The sequence below is a fragment of the Wyeomyia smithii genome, chromosome 2 (assembly GCF_029784165.1).
Source record: "Wyeomyia smithii strain HCP4-BCI-WySm-NY-G18 chromosome 2, ASM2978416v1, whole genome shotgun sequence".
Classification (NCBI taxonomy): domain Eukaryota; kingdom Metazoa; phylum Arthropoda; class Insecta; order Diptera; family Culicidae; genus Wyeomyia; species Wyeomyia smithii.
The window spans coordinates 162652744-162675203 of record NC_073695.1 but is presented as its reverse complement, the minus strand read 5'-3'; the positions used below and the strand labels follow the sequence as shown (position 1 = coordinate 162675203).

The window sequence follows — 22460 nt, the reverse complement described above, 5'->3', positions numbered from 1 at the left end:
TAAGTCACTTCAAAATTTAAAATTTGTTTTACCTCTAATTGCTTTAAGCAAAAAGGGCCCCACGAAAACATCTGCCCTGGGCCCCTCAGCAACCAAATCCGGCCCTGTGCCGCATGGATATTCTGAAGTACTATTCTTAAAGTTATGAACATTTTAGGACATTTTCCTATGTATTCCATCTATTGAAAATTTTTCACCTTTTATACGTTAGGTTCAAGGCTACTTATTCCTGCATTGAATCTTCATTCGCTTCGTGAACCGTTTGCTGTGGACTAATGTCAATGTAACACGATCACATACTTCATCGGGGGCGTACTTGTGTTCGGATGAACTGAACGATTTGTGTCTTTCCCTTTTCCAGCTGTTTCTCATTATTCGCCGATTGGATACGGTTCAAAATCACATCGATGCAACTCAGTAAATATTTGTATCGGTTCACCGTGACATTGATAGATTCATCATGGCAAATCAAATCGGGACAAAGACAAAAAAGCATTCGCCTCTAATCTTTCACTGAAGAGTTACCAGAATTTCTGAGCTTGTTCATACATTCGCTGATGCTATGAGACAATAGGCCGCATGAGTTAGGCCGAAAACATACTGGCGCGTCCTGCGCTGCGGAGACGGTTCGCCTTGCCGTAGGTTAGCTGTACATTAACCTGCGGCAGGGCTCTAATTAGGGCTGTACCTTAGGTAGTATGTTCACGGCCTTAAAGCGTTGGCTTTATTCGCCTCTGCAAATACTACGAGACAAGCAGGACAAACTTTTTTGTTCATTCGGCCGGGATAAAAAAAGTTATTATTTTTGTTTCTATGTCGTGAAGATTCAATAAAACAGCGAGCAGCAGAGTTGCCAATGTCCCAGTTTAAACTGGATTCCTCCAGTTTTTTTCAAGTGTTCCAGTCGAACAGTTTATTCCCAAAATCTTCCAGTTTTTTTTTCAGATATTTGCCAGTTTTATTCAGTTTTTTATTCACTCAAGCTCCGATTGGTTTTCGGAAATATTTTTGAGACGTAAATTTTGTAGATTGATAAATTATTATGACAATTCTTAACAGCATTTTCAGTATACTATCTTCTCGCACTTTTCAACAAAATGTAAGCCCAAAACAAAACAGTTCTGATTAAAATGAGTAATTTTTGCGAAGAGTTATCTCTTTAGTTACTGTATCTAAAACTGACACTGGATTCAATCTCCATAACAAAAAAGCTCTCTCACAATCATTTTTTTGCTTTTCAAAAATTTATTTAGGATCCAGTTTTCCCCAGTTTTTTGTTCAGCCTTTTTCCAGGTATATCAAAAATTTTATTGGCAACTCTGGCGAGCAGTCTCTTAAGAAAAAAAATAATTTCAGTGCGTCTTGAACTGTTCTACAGATCAGACGTGTTTTCGGTTGCTTGTGAACTGGTCGTTGACTGCCTATACCTTAAAATTTTGTGTTTTGTCTGTGCATCTTTTAAAGATTACCTGAAACTTCTTTCGCATCAGTCTTTGTCAAGACTACCTACTTTTCAATTTAACATTTGTTTTCACTTTTTTCGTATCCTGAAATGACAGGGCGAAAAAAGAAACCACGCATCACTACGAGGAGAAAGAGAGAGCATTTTCTCTCGAACAATTCGAGTGTCTGCAGTGAAAATCCCTTTGATATTTTGCTTGAGCAAAAAGCTGGTGAAATGGAAGTTATTAGTAATGAAACTATACAAAATGTAAATTCTTTTAAAAAGGAGAAAATTCCACCTATTGTGGTAACTATTTCTTCTTAATTTAATATTTTCAAAAAGGAACTTTCAACGTTTGTTTCTGACGTTGAAGTTACCTATCAAATTGGTCGTAGAGGCGAATGCCGCTTACTAGCCGACTCTATAAAGGGTCGTAATCGTCTTATCCAGTATTCAACTGAAAAGATGTATAAATTTTTTACATATGACACTAAGAGCGCCAAGGCGTTCAAGGTTGTATTGAAAAGTCTCACCAACGATCGAACCGTTGATGAGATCAAACTTACTTTAACAGAATTACTTAACTTAGGTTTTTTGCATGATTTCCAGCATAGAAATTGTAAGTCACAAAATGTCTGTATGACGCTTTTTTCAAGAACATGGTTTTTTTTTATTTTGGGGATATGAATTTCAGTAAAATGCTGCATTCGGGGAATTCGATTTCGGGGAAATGTTACACTCGGAGAAATGATTTTCGGGTAAATATTGTATTCGGGAAAACGGTACCTTCGGGAATATATCATTCGTGGAAATAACATTCAAGAAATTTAGTTTCTTGAAAATGGTTTTTGGGAACACAGATATCTTACAAAAGAAAAATACATAGACTATCATTGAACATGTTTTCTTTTTGCAATAAGAATATCCACAAATCAAATACTAGGATCCATGTGATCTCTATCGTATGCTAAAACCCCCGAGTAATAGTATTAGTATCATTTTTTCCTATTATTATTATTACGCCTAACATCAGCTGTTTTCTCTGTTTTTGTACATAGCGTTGCCACATCAACTCAAAGACAGTATCCAATAGGATTGACAGAATCAGAAACGTCACAAACCATCACTGCTAATACAACCAACCTTATCAATATAAATATTAATAATGGTGGAAATCTTACGGCAATAGCAACAGGTGAAAATCATATAGCTTCTACATTGTCGGCTGCTGACACTCAAATTGATGCATCTAACACAAGCGTTTCAAACGAAGCTTGTGTTGCATTTCCCACGAGTTATTATACTATTCCCGTAACTACGTCCGAAGTATGCACGAATCAAAACTGTGATTTAAATCTTGGTAGCAATTGCAATTACTCGTTGCCCAATGCTTCGAATGCAAAAGAAGTTCAAACGTGCACAAACCAAACAATCACATCAAATACTAATGCAACGATTCCAAAAAGCAGAGTAATGGAAAGATTTGCGGAAACATTCAATAACACTAATAATCGCACAATTCTCCCGCCACCCATATTTGATAGTATCGCGAATGAATCAACCACTGCCAGTGAAGAGATTGCATCAATAACAAAACTTCACCCTGCAGGGAAGCGATATCATCGTACAATTCCAAGACATTACGCGGCTGTGGATCCGATCATAAATCCACTTAAGGCTAATCGTAGTACCATCGTAGCTACAGTATTAACAGATAGCTCCAGTAATATTTCTTGTAAAAGTGATACTATAGGTAAAAATGAACGTATAGATACGAAATTCAACGGATCGAAAAGAATGTCTTGCCAATGTCCTGTACAACATACCCCAATGTCCTATATATCATCTCATGTTGCCGGATTCAATCATCAAACCACTGGTGAATCAACAATAATATCCGATAATGAACGATCTTTTACTATGAGAAAGAAATCTTGCGAACTCACACGAAATATCAGCCTGCTGAAAAGCACAATGTCTACACAGTTGAAGCCAAATCACTTAGCGATCACACAATGCAAAGGACCATTTAAAAATAAACCCGACATTAATAATGGCTGTGAGAGTGGGCTATACACTAATACGGATTACGTTAAATTACAGTATGTTTCAAATTCTAACAAACTTGCAAACGATCAGTCACTTGTTGACGCAAATATCGTTTCAAAAAAACATAGTTCAATGCCTAGGAAAACTACTTTCTCGAATGATGACTCAGCAGTCATTAATGTCATATCGAAAGCTTGTCCAGAACTAAAAGGCCAGGAAGCTAATGTGAAGGAAACCGATGCTCAACAATTAACAAGTGTTAAGCAAAATGTATCACATGATCGAGAGACGCATAGAAAATTAGTTAATTCATCAAAAACCAGTGTTGAGCAAAATCCTGAACTTCCACCGAAAATGTATAAGCACAACGTTGGTAGATTATCAGGGGCTCATAAAAAATCTTATTACAGCAATTCCAAAACACATGCTATATCTAAACTTTCTAGTGATAATGCTAAGTTCTCTATTCCCTCAACAAATTCAGCCAACTTTTACAAAGACGATGTTAACAAAACTCAAAAGAACAGTTACACTAAATCATTACCAAGAAATGTTGTTGGAGTGAGTCACGAACATGCACCTTCCCAAAAATCAGCATACGGAGCAAATGATAGTGGTAGTACTAAAATTAATTTCAATACTCTGCCAAAGAAAAATAAAATTAATACTCGTAGTTCGAATTTATTAACAGAAGTAGTAAATAAGGTGCCATCAGTAATTAACATCCCATCATCATTCCAACCACCTCCACTGTTGGCAGTTGGTATGTGTGCTCCAGAATCGAAAGAAACTGCTTTTATCAATCAGACACGCAACAAGAGACCAGTTACTAAAACAACTAACAATGATGATTCGTCACGGATTGATCACATGTATAGTTCTACCCGTCTTGGCGTACATGTTCATGGGACTAAAACAGATAAACCTCTTCCGGTATTGACAACGTCGACAAACTGTGTAAATCCAAAAGAACACTTTCTGCCAAACGATAACAGTCTCGACGATGATTATCTGAGTGAATGCGAGAACTGTAAATCTGCCCATGGTTCGCGCTACTACTTGGAAGAAGAGATTGATGGTGCTCCACAAGAAACCATGACGTTACAACGAAAAATGCCAGAAATCGAGGAGGATCAACAAAACTATTATCGAGTTTCATCTACATTACCGACCAATACCAGTAGAAAAAATCCGTAAGTTATGATTATATGAATGTGTTTTGAATTGTTCCTCATGTCGTTTTCGTTTTCGCGGTGTAGCTACACTCAAACGACACTTTTGACACCGAAAATGTTTTATTTGATTTTTCGTGCTACCCTTTTTCTGTCTCTCCCTACACTTTTTCTGTCACTGATGACACCCGAAAAAAGCAGTGTACTGTAGGAAGTTACCAACACATTCACACGTATGTGACAAAACTGGATTGTTTTGGTTTTCGGTCCACGTGGTAAAGTGTTAGGTAAATTTTTTCCCAGCACATTTGCGAGATGGACATATGAAATGGAAACGAGACAAAATGACGAATGCGATATTGACCAAAACAAAACGAATTGACAGCTATCCCATTATTACGCATACTGATGCAATGACACTGAAAATGTTTTATTTGAAACTGCAAAGTATGGCACGGAAAAAGGGTAGCTACACCGCGAAAACGAAAACGACATCAAAGATTCATGTAGGGTAAGCTGGGGCAAGATGGGTTACCTAAGGCAAATTTTTAATATATCGTAACTGAAGTTAGTTTCGGTGTACTTTTCAGATGATTATGTTGATGTTATGTATATTTTATAAAATAACGCTAAAAAATAACAAAAATCAAGTGTTGGTTCGCTCTTACAGAGAGGTAAGATGGGTTACCTTTTCAAACAGCACAAAATTATGTTTAAATCTCAATCAACTTCTGAAAACTGAAAATGCCTTCTCTTGATAAATAACAAAAATATGGGGTCATCTCGCCCATGTTATACTGCTAAAGGGGGTAAGTTTTTCTCGACGATTTCTTTCGGCAGCATTTTGAAGAATTTCTCTGCTGTCGGCTTATTGAAGGAAAGAAAGTTTTTTTCCGGAGTGACAACACCGCTTGCGCTGAATCTAGCATCAAAACTGAAACATTAACAATGAAAAATCAGCTGTCATTGCGAACCATACTGCCTCGTGTTTAGTGACCCATGCTGCCCCAATCATTGATTTAGTTTACGATTGTGATATTTATGTTTATTTTATATTTATTAATGCTAAAAAGCATTTTATTTGGTACATTATAAGCAAAATTGCTTCTGCAATGAAGGTTTGCTTCAAATTATATAGCGTACGACGAGAGAACACGTTTTTTTCAAAAGTGTAAAACGCCTAAGCTGCCGGTACCCGGATAACTATCCCATAATGAAAAACAACATGTTGAGAAAACGGCGATTTAATATTATCCGTGAATTTTAGGATTTCCAGCAATTACATCCGGAACCAATGACCATAACAGTTTCATGGCACCACAAGTTTATCGTTGAGAACAAAAAAACATGGATGGAATTGGTTTTACGTTATATAACTTGAAAAAAAAGACAAAGTGGGACTAAATATGCAAGTACATTTCAAAATACTCGCATATTTTGTCCCATCCCATATAAATTCAACCAGCAACCGGCAGTATCATTGGCAACGTAGATTGTACTACAGAAAAACAACATTAGTCTAGTTAATTAAATGACATACTTCTATATGCCGTAAATAATCCGATATACACTAATCTGGAGCAAAATTATATGTTTGCAGTTTGTACCACTATGCAGTGGCACTGTAATGCGGGTACTTTCAATATGGGACAAAAACAACTTGGTATTTTTTCATGCAAAAGTATCAATTTTAATTTTTTTCCAGAAAATATGATAACAATTAAGTCGATTCCCAATGATAACTCAAAAATGATCAAAATCAGTATGGGACAGTTATGCGGGTACCGGCAGTAAGAAACTTAGCGAAAAAATATTTTATTCATTAAAAACAAGCAATATACAAATATGAACTATGAACACGTAACACATAGTAAAAAATACGTTACGCATGATGCAAAATTAGTGGCATCACAAAAAAACCTTATTTCAAGCTCAAAAACGGCACTGACCCATCTTGCCCCACCTTACCCTAAACTTGATTTCGGAATGCACGGAATCTTACTATCCGGAAACGCAAATTGATATTATGGTCAGAGTGTTACTATTTATCGAGAAAAACAAGTGACCGTATTGTGAGTACCGTAAAGCCTGTATCAGACTAACCGTTGTAGCGGTTGACCGCTACCGTTCCGTTCTTTTTCGACCAATCAGAGCGCAGCGGTCGACCGTCGCTTGTTGTTGTTGCAAAAAATAGAATCTTTTCTATTCTTGCCGCCGACCGTTCCCAACGGTTGCCGGCTGCTGACATTGACATGGCGAAGGCAAACGAATCTCTTCACACCTACACAAGCTAGACCTAGACCACCTAGACAGCTTCTCTTTTTGGCACACACGACAGCCAGTCAAAACATTGATAGCACCGGCAACGCTGGTTGGCGATGTCAATTTTCGACCAACGCACACTGGCAAAAATAAATCCAAATTTCCACTAATTAAAAGCCGCAGGGCTGGATACCTTAAATATAGCATTTCTTATGTAAAATTGGCCAATAAATCGATAGGTGATATTTTCATTCTATGCAGGGCACGGGGAAGGGTCTATATTTTCAAAAATACGCAAAAATAGAGTGAAAAGAGGCGAAAAAGACCATTTCCCATAAGGATAGCAGCAGTTTATGTAGAAGCGCTTTCGTGCGTAGACAAAATCCAAAATCTTGCAATTTTGAAAATGCTGTACCTCTGGAACGCTACATTTTGTTTTTTTGCTGATAAGTGATTCCTATGTAAAATCGTCTGCTAAACACTTTGGCGTGGTCAAAATCAAAATAGAAGGAGGGGTATTTTGAGGAAATTACAAATTAAGTTTTGAATCGAAAAAAATGTAATGTTGGCAACACTGCAGAAAAAAAATGATCACGTAGTTCGTTTCTACATTTAAAACCCTTCAAAATGATATGTCAATATCACCTGTAGCTCTACAGGGTTCCGAGATATTCACAACATAAAAAAAGGTGTTTTGCTAAATTCGCAAAAAGTGGAGGCAGTTTCATTGGCCGAGGGGTCCACCAATCGGTACAACACTTTTAGAAAGTACAACACAACACGTTTTAGAAAGTGTCCATTACCAGGGGGCTCTCTGTGTGAGCCTCTTGGTGTGGGGGTCAGTGGAGGGTATATATATTAAACATCTTTAGCCTATAAGAACATCGGTGCATAGTTTCAGGCAGATCAAAAATGGTCGATTAAAATGATTTCCATATTTTTTATAGAAATGCCCGACTATACAGTCATGGAGAAAATAATAAATACCCTAGTAGTTTTGGTTAATTTTCCATATTTGCGCACTGATTTAAGTTGTTATATGATGTCATGTTACGTCATTAGGTTCTGCAGACACTCTTTCAAAGAGGAACGGAGAAATAACTGGAATCTTTCTGTGTCGGTAATTCCGAAAGTTTTTTGCGTGAGTTAGTGTTTTTAAGGCGGCAAACAAAATAAATTTCACTGTTGAAATATATAATACGTTACAAAACTCACTTTCATTATTTCGTGGCCTGTCCTTTGTTTTGTAAAACGAGTGAGAGATGATTTGTGCTTGTGAAGTACAAAGAATATAACTCTCACTCGTTTTGTTTACGTTTAGACATACGACCTTATCACAAAGTAGTCGAGAATAACTTCAGTCTCTCATGTCCTCATACAAAACCAAAAAGAAAAAAAAACTGTGCGACCTCTCGCCGCTCACTCGTCGAGAGAATTCTTTGTTCTCTCCGGTTTTGGTATAGCGAGAATGCCTTTTCATAATAATCGAACAGTACCACCCGCATACGTGCAAGGTTTTTTTTGTACATATCTTTTTTGATGAATTTCATTGTGGCCCGAGTTGAAAACCGAATATCTTGACTAACGACAATCGTTTTCTTACATTGTACCTAACGTCGCAAGCAGTACTGTGTATAGCACGTCTGATATGCATTACTCGCAATATTAGGTATAATAAACGGTACGCGAAAAAAAAATATTGTTAATCGAGAAACACGGTTTCCAACTCAAAAAAATATTAAAGTAATTCTACTAACTGGTTAGGGTCAATCCATTAATGATGTCACGCAAAATTTGGAAAAAATTAACTCCTCCCCCTCCTCCTTGTCACAAGCTGTCACAATTTCCTTGTCCTTCCCTTTAATTACGTCACGTTTTTATACTCCTCTACCCCTTTTTTGGTAATAATTGATTGAAAGACGAGACATTAGTTAGGAATGCATTTTTTCTCAATAAGAACGATTTTACTGAAAGAAAAACTGAAACTAAAAGGAAAAGAAGATTATAGAACTAGAAAAGGCGTTTAGTTCTTAGTCCGAGGATGCTGCTGATGGAGTCGCATATCGACGACATAGAAAGCCTAGACAGTAACTGCAGCATCATTGCTGATTTTTGAAAGACCATCAATATTTAGTTCCTTTTCCTGAATCAATTCGCAATCCAAATCTTCTCCACATGTTACAATAGCCAAGCAATTTTATATACGTTTTGTCACAATTTTTGTATTGATTGGATTCAGAGACACTAAAACTTAATGAAATTGCGCTGTCATTCATAAATGAACATGCACGGTGAAACAGAAATATTGAACATTATGCTTTTTAAGCGAAAAAAAATTGTCATTTATTTTATCTAAAACAAATCTTAAGCAAACAAAGGAACCGTAGAACTATAAATAAATGATGCAAATATCATAAATAGTTCTGAGTTGATCTCTGTGGTTAGGTATGTGACTTTTTATTTATTTATTTTTTTTTTTAGTTGAAATGTGATGTCACACTCATGCTAACCCCCCCTCCCTCATATGTCACAAAATGTCACAATAATTGATACCCCCTCCCCCTCCAAACGGTCAGCAGCTGATGAGAAGACCGGTAAATACGGGGACGGGACACGAGGCATATGGACGCTAGGCATATGGATGTTAGGCATAGTATGCTAGGCATACAGACGCGAGGCATAATGGATGTGAGGCATGATGGATACGAGGCATACTGCCAAAAGGCATAAAGGACGCGAGGCCGAATGTACGCGAGGCCGAATGGACACGAGGCCGAATGGACGCGAGGCCGAATGGAACGCGAGGCCGAATGGACGCAAGGCCGAACGGACGCAAGGCCGAACGGACGCGAGGCCGAATAGTGTATTTATTTTTTTCGCCACCTTAACCCTGAAAAGATAATCATATTTTGATATGCGTAAAAGTATAATCATGCGTCAAATTGACTCCCGACTTTTAAACAATTGAAATTACAAATTTTTCTTCATAAATTACACTGTGCTACAAACGAAGAATAAATGCAAGAACTTCTGAAGTGACCTAGTGTAGGTTGTAGGTCTTGTTGAGTATAACATTCGCTCATACTAGAAATTTTCCGAACACCCCTAAAATCTGAAGTTATGGTCAAAATACGTTTTTGTGGACCTCAGCGCACATAATATTTTTTAACTCAGTCATTTATCAACCGATTTTCAATATTTAAGCAGTTTTAGAAAGAAGACAAATAGAGCTTTCAAAATATATACAGGTTTTTACTGATATCAATAAAACATGTTGAGTTATTTGAGTTTAAATCTAATTTTTTAGACATTTTCACGTAATTTTTCAATTTAATTTTAAATTTGCCGTCTATTTTTGTAAGAAACATACCACAAATACACTATAATTTTAGAAGTATATTCAATTCCGAATCAAATAAAAGTAGTTTTGTCGAAATCGGTTGATATTTGGCTAAGTTATATATATTTTAAGAAAACCAGAATTTTTAGCTTCTATCGCGCAATTATTTCACGGAGCTACAAATGAGGAAAAAAAGCAAGAACTTTTGATGTGACTTAGTGTGGGTTGTAGCTTTAGTCAAATGTTACTTGCGCGTTTACTTGAAGTTTTTCAAATACCCCGAAAATTATAAGTTATGGTCGAAACCCTGTTTTTTACCTTAGCTCACATTTTTATGTTTAATACGGTTATTTTTCAACCGATTTTGTATATTTTGACTGTTTTGGAAAGGCGAAAAATAGAGCATTTGAAATATATAAATAGATCTAAAAAGTTTACCTATATGTGATAAATAGTTTAAAAATAAATAACATGGTTTATGTTATTTTCAAATTTTTAAATTTATTCGCAATTTTCCACACATTTCTGTAATGATGGAGCTCCAATTGCTGTAAAATTTGGAAAATTTTCTTTAGTACCAAACGAAAACAATAGGTGTTGTTAATGAAAATCTGTTAAAATTTGGCTGTGAAATGATTTGATGAAACCTAAGTATATGGCGGAAAACATGAAGTCATATCTCAGCCAAATTATAAAAGATTTTCATAAACATCACTTACTGTTTTCGTTTGGCACTAAATGTACTTTTCAAATTCTGCAGCAATTAAAGCTCGTTCATTACAAAAATGTGTGAAAAATTGCGAATAAATTTGAAAAAATTTGAAAATAACATAAACTATCTTATTTATTATAAAACTATTCATCACATATAGGTAAAATTTGAAAAAAAAAACACATCTTATTTTATTCAACATGAATCATCTTATTTTATTTAAAACTATTCATCACATGTAAATAAACTCTTCAGACATATTTATATGTTTCAAGAGTTCTATTTTTTGCCTTTCCAAAACTGCCAAAATATCAAAAATCGGTTGAAAAACAACCGAATTGAACTTAAAAATGTGAGCTAAGGTAAAAAATCGGGTTTTGACCATAACTAATGATTTTTGGGGTATTTGAAAAACTTCAAGTAAACGCGCAAGTAACATTTGACTAAAGCTACAACCCACACTAAGTCACATCAAAAGTTCTTGCATTTTTTCATCATTTGTAGCTCCGTGAAATAATTGTGCGATAGAAGCCAAAAATTCTGATTTTCCTAAAAAATATATAACTTAGCCAAATATCAACCGATTTCCACAAAACTACTTTCATTTGATTCAGAATTGAATATACTTTTGAAATTATAGTGTATTTGTGGTATGTTTCTTACAAAAATAGACGGCAAATTTAAAATTAAATTGAAAAATCGCGTGAAAAAGTCTAAACAATTAGATTCAAACTCAAATAACTCAACATGTTTCATTGATATCAGTTAAAAACCTGTATATATTTTGAAAGCTCTATTTGTCTTCTTTCTAAAACTGCTTAAATATTGAAAATCGGTTGATAAATTACTGAGTTAAAAAATATTATATGCGCTGAGGTCCAAAAAAACGTATTTTGACCATAACTTCAGATTTTGGGGGTGTTTGGAAAATTTCTAGTATGAGCGAATGTTATACTCAACAAGACCTACAACCTACACTAGGTCACTTCAGAAGTTCTAAATCGCTGTAGCACAGTGTTATCAATGAATGGTCATTACGGTGTTAACACATGTTTCTTTGTTGGTTAAGAAAAAACGAGAAAAACCAACGCACTGTCAGTGAAAAAGTGGGAAATATTGTTGAAATCGAGGAGTCAAATTGACGCAGACTATCTATACACTAACACTAACTCACGCAAAAAACTTTCGGAATAACCGACACAGACTAATTCCAGTTATTTCTCAATTCCTCTTTGAAAGAGAGTGTCTGCAGATCGTAATGACGTAAAATCATATAACAACTTGTTTCAGTGCCCAAATATAAAAAATTAACCAAAACTACAAGTGTATTTATTATTTTCTCCATGACTGTATAACAGCGTTATCATAAATATCATATTAAATACGATTTGATTATAACTTCTCATAAAACCTTTTTTATAGGATCGTCAAAAACCGTGATACATGGTTTACAACTATACCTGCTAGTTCATCGTCGGAGGAAGAAATAATTGAATAATAACATAGATGTGTCATCTAATGCTCTTCAAACTGTGTTCCAGTGTAGATGTACTTATCCAATAATCTAATTACAGTGCACATTTTCCAATGTTTTATTTGAGTGCAGGACACATATTTCATTCTACGTTAACGACGTTATTATCACTGCGTTATCTAACAGTTTATATTTTAATATACACGTTATCGCAAACCAAAAAAAAAAAACAAAAGAATCTACGTGGCGAATCAATATACCAATATTACGGTTTTTATTGCTGTTGCAACAAAGAAAACTTCCTGGGTAAACACATGATTATTAGAGATGCACCGAATATTTCTCTGGCTCAACGAGAATCAATTCAAAACTGTTTCAACTATTCAGCCAAATATCAGGGTGTCGAAAACCTGAAAAATCAGGGAATGTCAGGGAATTAATTTTTCGGTCAGGGAATATAGACTGTTCCGAAAATTATAAATACATCTTCTTTCTTTAATAAAACAAAAAATACAGGATTTTCGGGTCATTTTGTTCTGAAATATAGATAATAAGTGTTTTCTTTCCAGTTTCAATTCAAGTTGGGATTATTTTTCGTAGGATACGCGAGCTCTCTAACTTTTTTCTTAACACTACTCATAAGCTTTTGCACAGTGTGTTCTCCGACCATTTTTACCACTTTAAGCCAATCTTTTTTAAATTTTTCAACATTGTCCGCTGGTTTGACATATTTCCTCAGCTTTGCCTTGGTCAAAGCCCAAAAAGTTTCAATAGGGCGAATTTCAGGGCAGTTTGGAGGATTCATCTCCTTTGGGACACATGTGGCATTATTTGTTTTATACCACCCTAGTGCATCCTTAGAGTAATGGCAAAAAGCAAGATCGGGCCGAAAGATTGGAGGATTGTTATGCTGCTTAACCATGGGTAACAACCTTTTCTGCAAACACTATTTCACGTGAATTTTACCATTCATTGTGTCATTCGTAATGAATGGACGAGATATTTTCTCACATTCACAAATGGCCTGCCAAACCATTACCTTCTTGCCGAATTTTCGGTGTAAATGGCTTTCACTGGTCCAGAGACATCCTTTCCCTTCGGTGATGTATAAAATTGCGGTCCTAGCAGAGTCTTATAGTCCAGTTTTATGTAGGTTTCGTCATCCATGATAACACACCCCATTTTTTTGGTCAGAAGTTTGTCATAAAGCTTCCGAGCTCTCTGTTTCACAGATTCAGCTTGTTTTGGATTTTGTTTTGGCTGCTTCTGCTTCCGACGGGTCTGCAGACCCATTCTTCCCTTGGCACGCATAACGTTACTCGCCGAGGTTCCAAGCCTTCTCGCCTCATCTCGTACTGATACTGAAGGATGCCGCTTGTAGTATTCCTTAACCTTTTTGTCCATTGTGGGATCAACAGGTCCGGGATCCATTTGTGCACAATTCGCTTTCTTTGCTCGGGAGAAAGGCCACGCATTTTCAAAATTTCGCACTTAATGTTAGAAAAAATGACAGCATCTGTTTCTTTTGGATGTAAACAACAGGACACAGCCAACGTTTGGTTGAATACTGCACGTTATTTGAAATGACGGTTAATCGTAAGTGTATTTATAATTATCGGAACGGTCTATATCAGAAAAAACTGAAAAAATATTCAGGAAAATTTTTTTTAACCGAGACGCGATTTTTTTAAGCGGCTCTTTAGTGCAAAAACTGATTTTTTCAGCACAAAAGGTTTGTAACAACTGTTTTCGTGAACCTGGGAGAAGTATGACCAGAAACCCTTTTTATTCTGTTGACAACAATTGATGATGAATTTTTCATTACATGTTCGATAGCACATCTTGATAAATTGACTGGCTATAATTGATTTGCTTGGGTTCCCTTGGTAGCATTCTTTGCCCTGCAGCTTTGAATTTGCAAATATTTTCTGGTTGGAGAAAATTTTGAAACAATTCGATCCAGCAATGTCCTCAGCAATATATTGCTTTTTGTTACTCTTCATTTGTTACTCACCATGATAATAATGTGAATGATTGAAATGTGTGACAATAATAATAGATATTATGATGACATTCTTAACTATCCTGGCAACCTGAAGCATCGAGAATAAAAAGTTGAAGCGCAAAAATTCACATCCAGTGTCTTGATCATGTTTTCTACATTGACTACACACTTAAATATTATCACCGAGAACGGTAAAATGAATTACCGAGATTTCAACAGCTGAGATTTCGGTAAAAATCTCGGTAATACATCAAAATACCGAGATTCTGTTAAACCAAACTTGTTAAACTTTAATGAGATTCTCGGTAATATGTTACCGGGATACCCATGAAATAATGCTGAAACTCGGTTTAATTCATCGAACACTCGGAATTTTGCGATTTTTCAGAGAAATCCAGAAAAAAATGATCCAAACGACTGATTGTCCGTATAATTTTATAATTTATTAAGTCAAATGGTTCAACTAATAACAGCTTTGGTAGAAACGGGAGAGTTATGTTGCTTCCTGGAAATAAAACAACATCCATCACTCTGCAACTCCCATCCTGCGAAGCGGGTCGTTAACCTACAAAGTTGAGTAAAGAAAGAGTTAACAGTTTTCTTCTAGTATTATTTGCAATGTACATAAACAAGATCTGAGAAAAATTAGTGTATACTCACTCAATATTTAAAGTTAATCTTGATATAATAATTAACCGCAACACCTACTCCTTTCACATCTAAACCGAAACACGAACACTATTGATAGTGAAGCTTTTATTATTTTGGCAGTTCTATTTTTCAGAATCTCGGTAATAGTTATTTTGGTTCGACGAGGTCTCGGTTAAATGATGTCAGGGTTCCGAGATTCGGTATTTTAGTTTACTGTACTCGGAAATTTGCTGTTTTTCTCGGCAAACAAATTTACGATATTCGATTCCCGATTTCTCAGTAACCTAAGCGAAAATAACCACAACTCTTTCAATGCATTAATGGTTGGCATGATCACCGTTACTAGATATGTACCGTTTTTTTATATTTTCCAGTGAATAATGTTGTTTTCCGAAAACTATCAATAAAAAGGTGATATAATGCATTGTTTAGTTGTCATAGGAAGGACAGTTTTTTTGTTCCATCTAAAATCGGACAAATTGATCGAAAATTGCTAATAGGATGTAACCGTTTGTCGTATCATACACTAGTTAAATAATTTTTTTGATTTGATAGTTCGCTTGACCGATTTTAACCCTAAAATTGGTCATTCGTCTTTGTAAAGATTTGTTTGAGCCGAGCTCTTATGAAGCCCAAAGATTCCATTCCCGGTATTAGTGTATATTAATTTGCCGGCTGTGCCAGGGAAGGCATTAATGAGTTGCATGTTTGCACGCAGCTGACCGCGATTCTACGTTTCAATAAGGCTTGACAATTTTCAATTGTTCGCATAATCAAACTACAAGGAAAATTCAATGAAAACTAACCGAGTGATAAGCATCTGAAATTGGACATGATTTCGTCTCGTGTTTCATTTTACACTCCTTAAGATCTTTCTTAACCCTGGAAAGATAATTCTGGATAATTATCATAATTGATGCTGGATATGACTAGATAACTGATGCATAAATTTGAAATCATTTAAAATGTATGTTTTGTTTAAAATTTAATAATGAGGGATAATTACGGTGTTAACACATCGAAACATAACAAATCCTAGAATTCAATTTTTTGAAAATGGAGAACTGTTCGCCGCAACAGCCCCTCGTATAGTTCCACTAACGGTTGCTATACTCATCCACTGAACTGGGAGAATATATAATGGACAATAATGGCAAATAGAATAGAAGAGTACAGATGAGATAAAGAGCAGAAATTGATATCGAAATTAAAAGAGACGGCATTATCATTGAATTGAAGTAAATTCTGTAGTGGATCGGGGAAAAAATACTAAATAGCACTGAATTGTGAGTAGGATTGAACATTCTTGCTATTTTTGAAATAAATCATTTTATAGTTTTAGGCTGCAAAAAACTCGAAACTATAGAATAGAGTTTTATATACTGCTGGAAGAACTCCATCAACTGTCCCAACAGATTTTAAAAAAATTTAACCCGATTAGAATGAGCGCGAGTTAACAACCGAGCTACCAAAGGAATTTGCTGACAACTCAGACAATGCCATCGACGAGCAGGTTGACGACAATCGAACGATCGGAGCCACCACCGAGCGATGCGGAGTCAGCGGTTCATATTCTGACCAACGTGAATCGAACGGCGGGCACAAATGTAATCGTTAGAATTAATAAAGTTAGTCTTAATTGAGCAGTGAAATGTGTCAGTAGCTTTTTTAAAAACTCCGAACAACACCCAAGTGTTTAACTGGCGCCCGAATAGGGACCCAGAAGTCTGGAAAAGTATAAGTGTTTTAAAGCGTGAAAATCTTCATATTCGGTTAAAGCAGCCAGATCACAACGGTGGAAAGAGCCACACACCAGAAACCAAGCGATCTGCAGGACACTGAGGTAATCACCCGATCGATGTGAGAGTCCCGAGTACCGCTAGGAAAAAGGAGCAACTCGTAGCATCTGCCGACGATAAAGGGATTCCCGTCAACCCAGGAAAAGAAAGTCCAGATATGCTGGCATTCATGTAAGTGATAGTTTTAATAAATAGTGATAGTGTTTTAGTGCAACTGACAAAAGTCCAGACTAGCTGGCATAGTGAAATAAAAAAGTGTGTTTAATTGAGCCTCAAAGAAAGCAAAAAAAAAATAATAATAATAAGTGTTAAATTCAAAAAAAATCTGAAGAAAAGTAGATTAATTTTTTATTTTGCAAGAATAATGAATCCACCTATACCCACGTCGGTGAACCCATTATCAAACCAACAGTTCTACGAACTAGGTAAAATACCGGATCTTCTAAGAGATCTTCAACCGTTTGACGGTAGAGCACAAGAATTACTTGCATGGCTCACAGACGTAGAAGATATTTTTCGACATTATCGGGAAAAACACGCAACCCCAGATCAGGTTGCAATTATAGAAAAAACAGTCAGACGTAAAATTCGTGGTGAAGCCGCAGATATTTTGAACGCAAATAATATTACTTACGATTGGCTCGAAATAAAAGAAACTCTCTTACTTTATTATCGAGATAAAAGAGATATCAAAACATTGGACTTTGAACTGACGACAGTGAAGAAACACCCGTCTGAAAGCCTCAGCAGCTATTACAGCCGAGTAAATGAACTGCTCGCTTCTATTATCGTCCAAATTCAAACAGACGAGAGAATGAGTCAAAATGCCGATTCACACACCACATATTTTCGAGAAAAAGCATTAGATTCATTCATTAGAGGATTAGTAAAACCCCTCAATGTGTTATTGAAAACGGCTACACCAACAAGCTTGGCAAAAGCATACCAATTTTGTATAGATTTTTACAACATGGATGCGAGAAGCGCACCATTCAGAAATGAACATTCCAATTATTCAATCCCCAAACCCAGAGAGCTAAACTTGCCTCGACATCCGCCAAAAATTCCACCACGTAACCAAAACTTTCCTCCTCCACCACCTAGAAACTTTCAAAATTCTTGTTTACCCCAACAGTACCGAAACCCCTTCATATCAAATCAGAGAAATAACACGAATCCATTTGTACAACCTCAACCCCGTTTCCAACCAAATTTCAATCCATTTTTGCAACCTCAAAATAGATTCCAACACAATCTAAACTCCTTCAATCATCCACCGAAGCCTCTTCCGAGACCCGAACCAATGGAGGTAGATCAAAGTGTCCGATCTCGGTTTTTAGATTATGGAAACCGACCTACCTTTCCTATCAAACGCCAACATCCCCCATCATCTAAAATACAAAATTTTAAAAGACTAGCTCACCCCATAGAAGGAACATCAACATTTAACGAAGTAGAAGCCAATGACGAAACAGATGCTAAACAATATCCCGAACACCAGTTTGAAGGGTACGAAGATTATCATGATTTTTATGCATACGATAGCAATAGTCACCCCCCCGGAAACATAGATCAAACTGATGCAACTCAAGAAACCAATTTTTTAGGATGAAACCCGAGTTGGTGAAACCGGTTCTACCATTCATCAACCTAAAAACAACAATTGGAAACTTTCCCTTCCTCATCGATACCGGAGCGAATATCAATTTGATTGATCCTAAACTAGCCTGGAGTTATAACATTTCAAGACCATATAATTTCTCAATTTCTCAGCAAACCAAATTTTAAGTGCTAATGTAAATTTCGATGCCACATCAGCAATCGACATAAATTTCTTCTACCCAAAAATAAACTTCAAAAATTCCTACTTCACAAATTTCATCCGTTTTTCCGTGGAATTATCGGTACGGGTATTTTAAAAGCACTTAGTGCCACAATCGATATGAAAAAGATGACTCTTACCTTATGTAGAAATTCTGAAGAACTAGTAATCCCTTTACAAGAATATATACCTCAGAAACAAATAGCTAATAATGTAGAGCAGTTTAGAACTTGTCATCTAACCTCCTCAGAAAAGAAAAAATTGGAAGAAGTTTTGAATGCCAACAAAACGGCATTCCATGAGCCGAATTCGAAACTTACATATGCGACAAAAATTGAGTGCACAATCAACACAACTGATGATATTCCAGTACACCAGAGAGTTTATCCATACCCTGCAGCCTATACAGAAGAAGTCAACAAACAAATTAAAAAGCTTTTAGAAGATGGTATTATTCGACCTTCTCGTTCAGTCTGGACAGCCCCAGTTTGGGTGGTCCCGAAAAAAACAGATGCCTCTGGCGAAAAAAAATTCAGAATGGTCATTGATTATAGAAAAATCAATGAAAAAACAACTTCAGATCGATATCCCATGCCAGAAATCAGCTATGTAATTGATCAACTCAAAGGCCAGAAATACTTCTCCACTCTCGATCTAGCTTCCGGCTTCCATCAGATCAAGATGAAAGATGATATACAAAAAACAGCATTTTCTATAAACAATGGCAAGTACGAGTTTACTCGAATGCCATTTGGCTTAAAAAACGCCCCTGCAACTTTCCAAAGAGCAATAGACGACGTTTTAAGAGAACATATTGGAAAAATATGTTATGTGTACATTGACGACGTCATGGTCTTTGGAAAGACTCTCGAAGAACATTTGGTGAATTTGAATATTATTTTGAACACGTTGAATAGAGCGAATTTCAAGATTCAATTGGACAAATCCGAGTTTTTACATTCTGATGTAGAATTCTTAGGATACATCTGATGTAGAATTCTTAGGATACATCATAAGCTCAGAAGGTATCAAACCGAATCACAAAAAAATTGAAGTGATTCAAAAATTCCCAGAACCCAAAACAATAAAAGACTTGAAATCATTCCTCGGAATGATGAGCTATTACCGTCGATTTGTAAAGGACTTTGCAAATATCGCAAAACCTTTGACAAATCTTCTACGAGCGGAGAGAAATCCGATGTCGAGCAAAAAAATTTACCTTTGTGATACTGAAAAACAATGTTTTAATAAAATGAAAAACATACTTTCTTCCTCTGATGTGTTGATATACCCTGACTATGAAAAACCATTTTTATTAACTACAGACGCTTCAGACTTTGCTATCGGAGCGGTACTGTCTCAAGGAGAAATGGGTCGAGATAAACCAATACATTTCGCTTCAAGGACCTTGTCTGTGACAGAAGAAAAATTTTCTGTTCCTGAGAAGGAAATGTTAGCGATTTATTGGGCTTTACAAACATTTCGGAATTATTTATATGGAACCAAGTTTAAAATTCTCACAGATCATCAACCCCTCACATTCGCACTCTCGCCAAAGAATACGAATGCCAAATTGAAAAGATGGAAATCGTACTTAGAAGAGCACGATTATGAGATAATGTATAAACCAGGAAAAACAAACGGATGCTCTAAGTAGAATGGTATGTTCCATGACAGGAACCCAACATTCTGCCGATACTAGCGACGATTTCTACATCATATCAACAGAGGTACCAATTAACGCTTTCCGTTATCAAGTTATCATTAAAAACGGTCCGAACTCAGTAAAGTTGAATAGTTGATATTAATGAAAATTCTATTTTGCAGATCCTAAAAACTCACTTTAACATAGGTTTGGTAAATGGATTATTAACAGACGAAGACACCATGGGAAAAATTCAAGAAACATATAGAAAATATTTTGGCCAACAAAGACTGTTAAAAATCCGATTTACTCAGAAGCAACTCGAAGACGTTCAAGACGAAAACGAGCAACGGAACGTCGTAAGGAACGAACACATGAGAGCCCATAGATGTGTTCAAGAAAATAAGCTTCAAATCATGCGGAAATTCTACTTTCCAAAGCTGCATCAAAAACTCAGAGATTTCATTGTGAACTGTCGTATCTGTGACAAAAACAAATACGACAGGAATCCCATTAAATATCCTCTTCCGAAAACCCCGATACCGAATGCTCCTTTCCAAATCGCTCATGTAGACATATTATTCCTCGAGAGCAATCATTTTCTCACCTACATAAATAAATTTTCTAAATTCGCTCAAGTGATGCATGTCCAATCCCGAGCAGCAATTGATATTGTCCCAGCCCTCAAGGAACTCCTGTCCAAATACAAACCACCAGATATTTTAGTCATGGATGGTGAAAAATCATTTATGACCGGAGACCTGGTTAATTATTACAATGGTACTGGAATCACCCCCTACATTACGGCAACAGGAAGAAGTGAGATGAACGGAACGGTTGAACGGCTCCATTCAACTCTCTTAGAAATCTACCGAATAACCAAAACTGAGAATCCCACTAAACCTCTTATTGAACTCATGCACATGGTCCTTCATAAATACAATTCATCCATACATACCGCAACAAAATTTACTCTTTACGAAATTATCCTTCCATCTCCCCAAACACCCGAAATCATCGAAAAAGTATTTGAAAATTTAAAAAGGAAGCAAAAACAAGATCTAGACCATCATAATAAATCAAAGAAAATAAGAAATCCTAAAGAAAATAGCGAAGCATTTGAAAAAACCCGACAAAGGCTGAAACACAAAGCAAGATATAAAAAAGTTAAAATAGCAAAAGTTATTAACAGTACAATAACCACCAATGATGGAAGAAAAATTCATAAAAACGACATTAAAATTCGAGAGATCTAACTCAATGCACTTCAATTACAGATTAGGACTTTTAATCCTACATTCAGGATGGTCATCAGAACAAACTATATCACTCCGGAACCTAACTAACCAGCCAATCCTAGCATTCGACCATGGAACTAGCAGAGTAGGAATTGACTCATATTTTTATATCCATCATTTTAACATAAGTTCATATCAATACCATGTACGAAACCTTAGAGACATGTTTGACGAAATAGCGACCAATCAGTTTTCCATATTAATTATAGAAGAATTTAAACAAATCGATCAAATACTGAACAACCTTATTTCAATTAAAAGATCAAAACGCTGGGATAGCCTAGGATCAGCATGGAAATTTATAGCAGGTAGTCCAGATGCTAACGATTTAAAAATAATTAACTCCTCTATCAATAATCTAATTCAGAATAATAATGCTCAGGTAAAAATTAACCGGGAATTAAACCTACAGATGAAGGAATTCGTACGTAAAACTACTCAAGCCATATCATTGTTCAATACAAAATCCATAGAAAATCATTCCATTAATATATTTTTGAACCTAAAGTATTTACATGAAAAATTAGAGCAAATTGTAGACAGTATAAGTTTAGCAAAGATAGGAATCTTAAACAGCAAAATTCTAAGTACAGGAGAAATACAAGTATTAGTAAGAAGACTACACGACGAGAACGTGACAACCAACTCTATCAGCGAAGCACTATCATATGCAGAATCATCAGTGGCAACCAACAGCAAGGAGGTAGCTCTGCTTATAAAAATTCCTAAACTAGACAAAAGAATATTCAGGAAAATTCACATTTATCCGATTCGTCATAAACAAAGA

At 35.9% G+C, this 22460-nt stretch overlaps 1 protein-coding gene across 3 annotated transcripts in view; it reads left to right on the top strand.

The window, feature by feature from the left end:
- LOC129726103 (uncharacterized) overlaps nucleotides 1–21944 on the top strand; it is a 47230-nt gene extending 25286 nt beyond the window's left edge. The window contains exons 2-4 of one of the 3 annotated variants that reach the window (XM_055682747.1): nucleotides 2503–4686; nucleotides 12402–16395; nucleotides 16452–21944. In XM_055682747.1, coding sequence (XP_055538722.1) covers nucleotides 2503–4686; nucleotides 12402–12477 — 2260 coding nt within the window. In that variant the 3' untranslated portion in view covers nucleotides 12478–16395; nucleotides 16452–21944. Of the gene's footprint in view, nucleotides 1–2502; nucleotides 4687–9408; nucleotides 12367–12401; nucleotides 16396–16445 lie in introns of those variants that run through there. The other 2 variants (XM_055682746.1, XM_055682748.1) reach the window with 2 other exon arrangements.
- The last annotated feature ends 516 nt before the right edge of the window (nucleotides 21945–22460 follow it).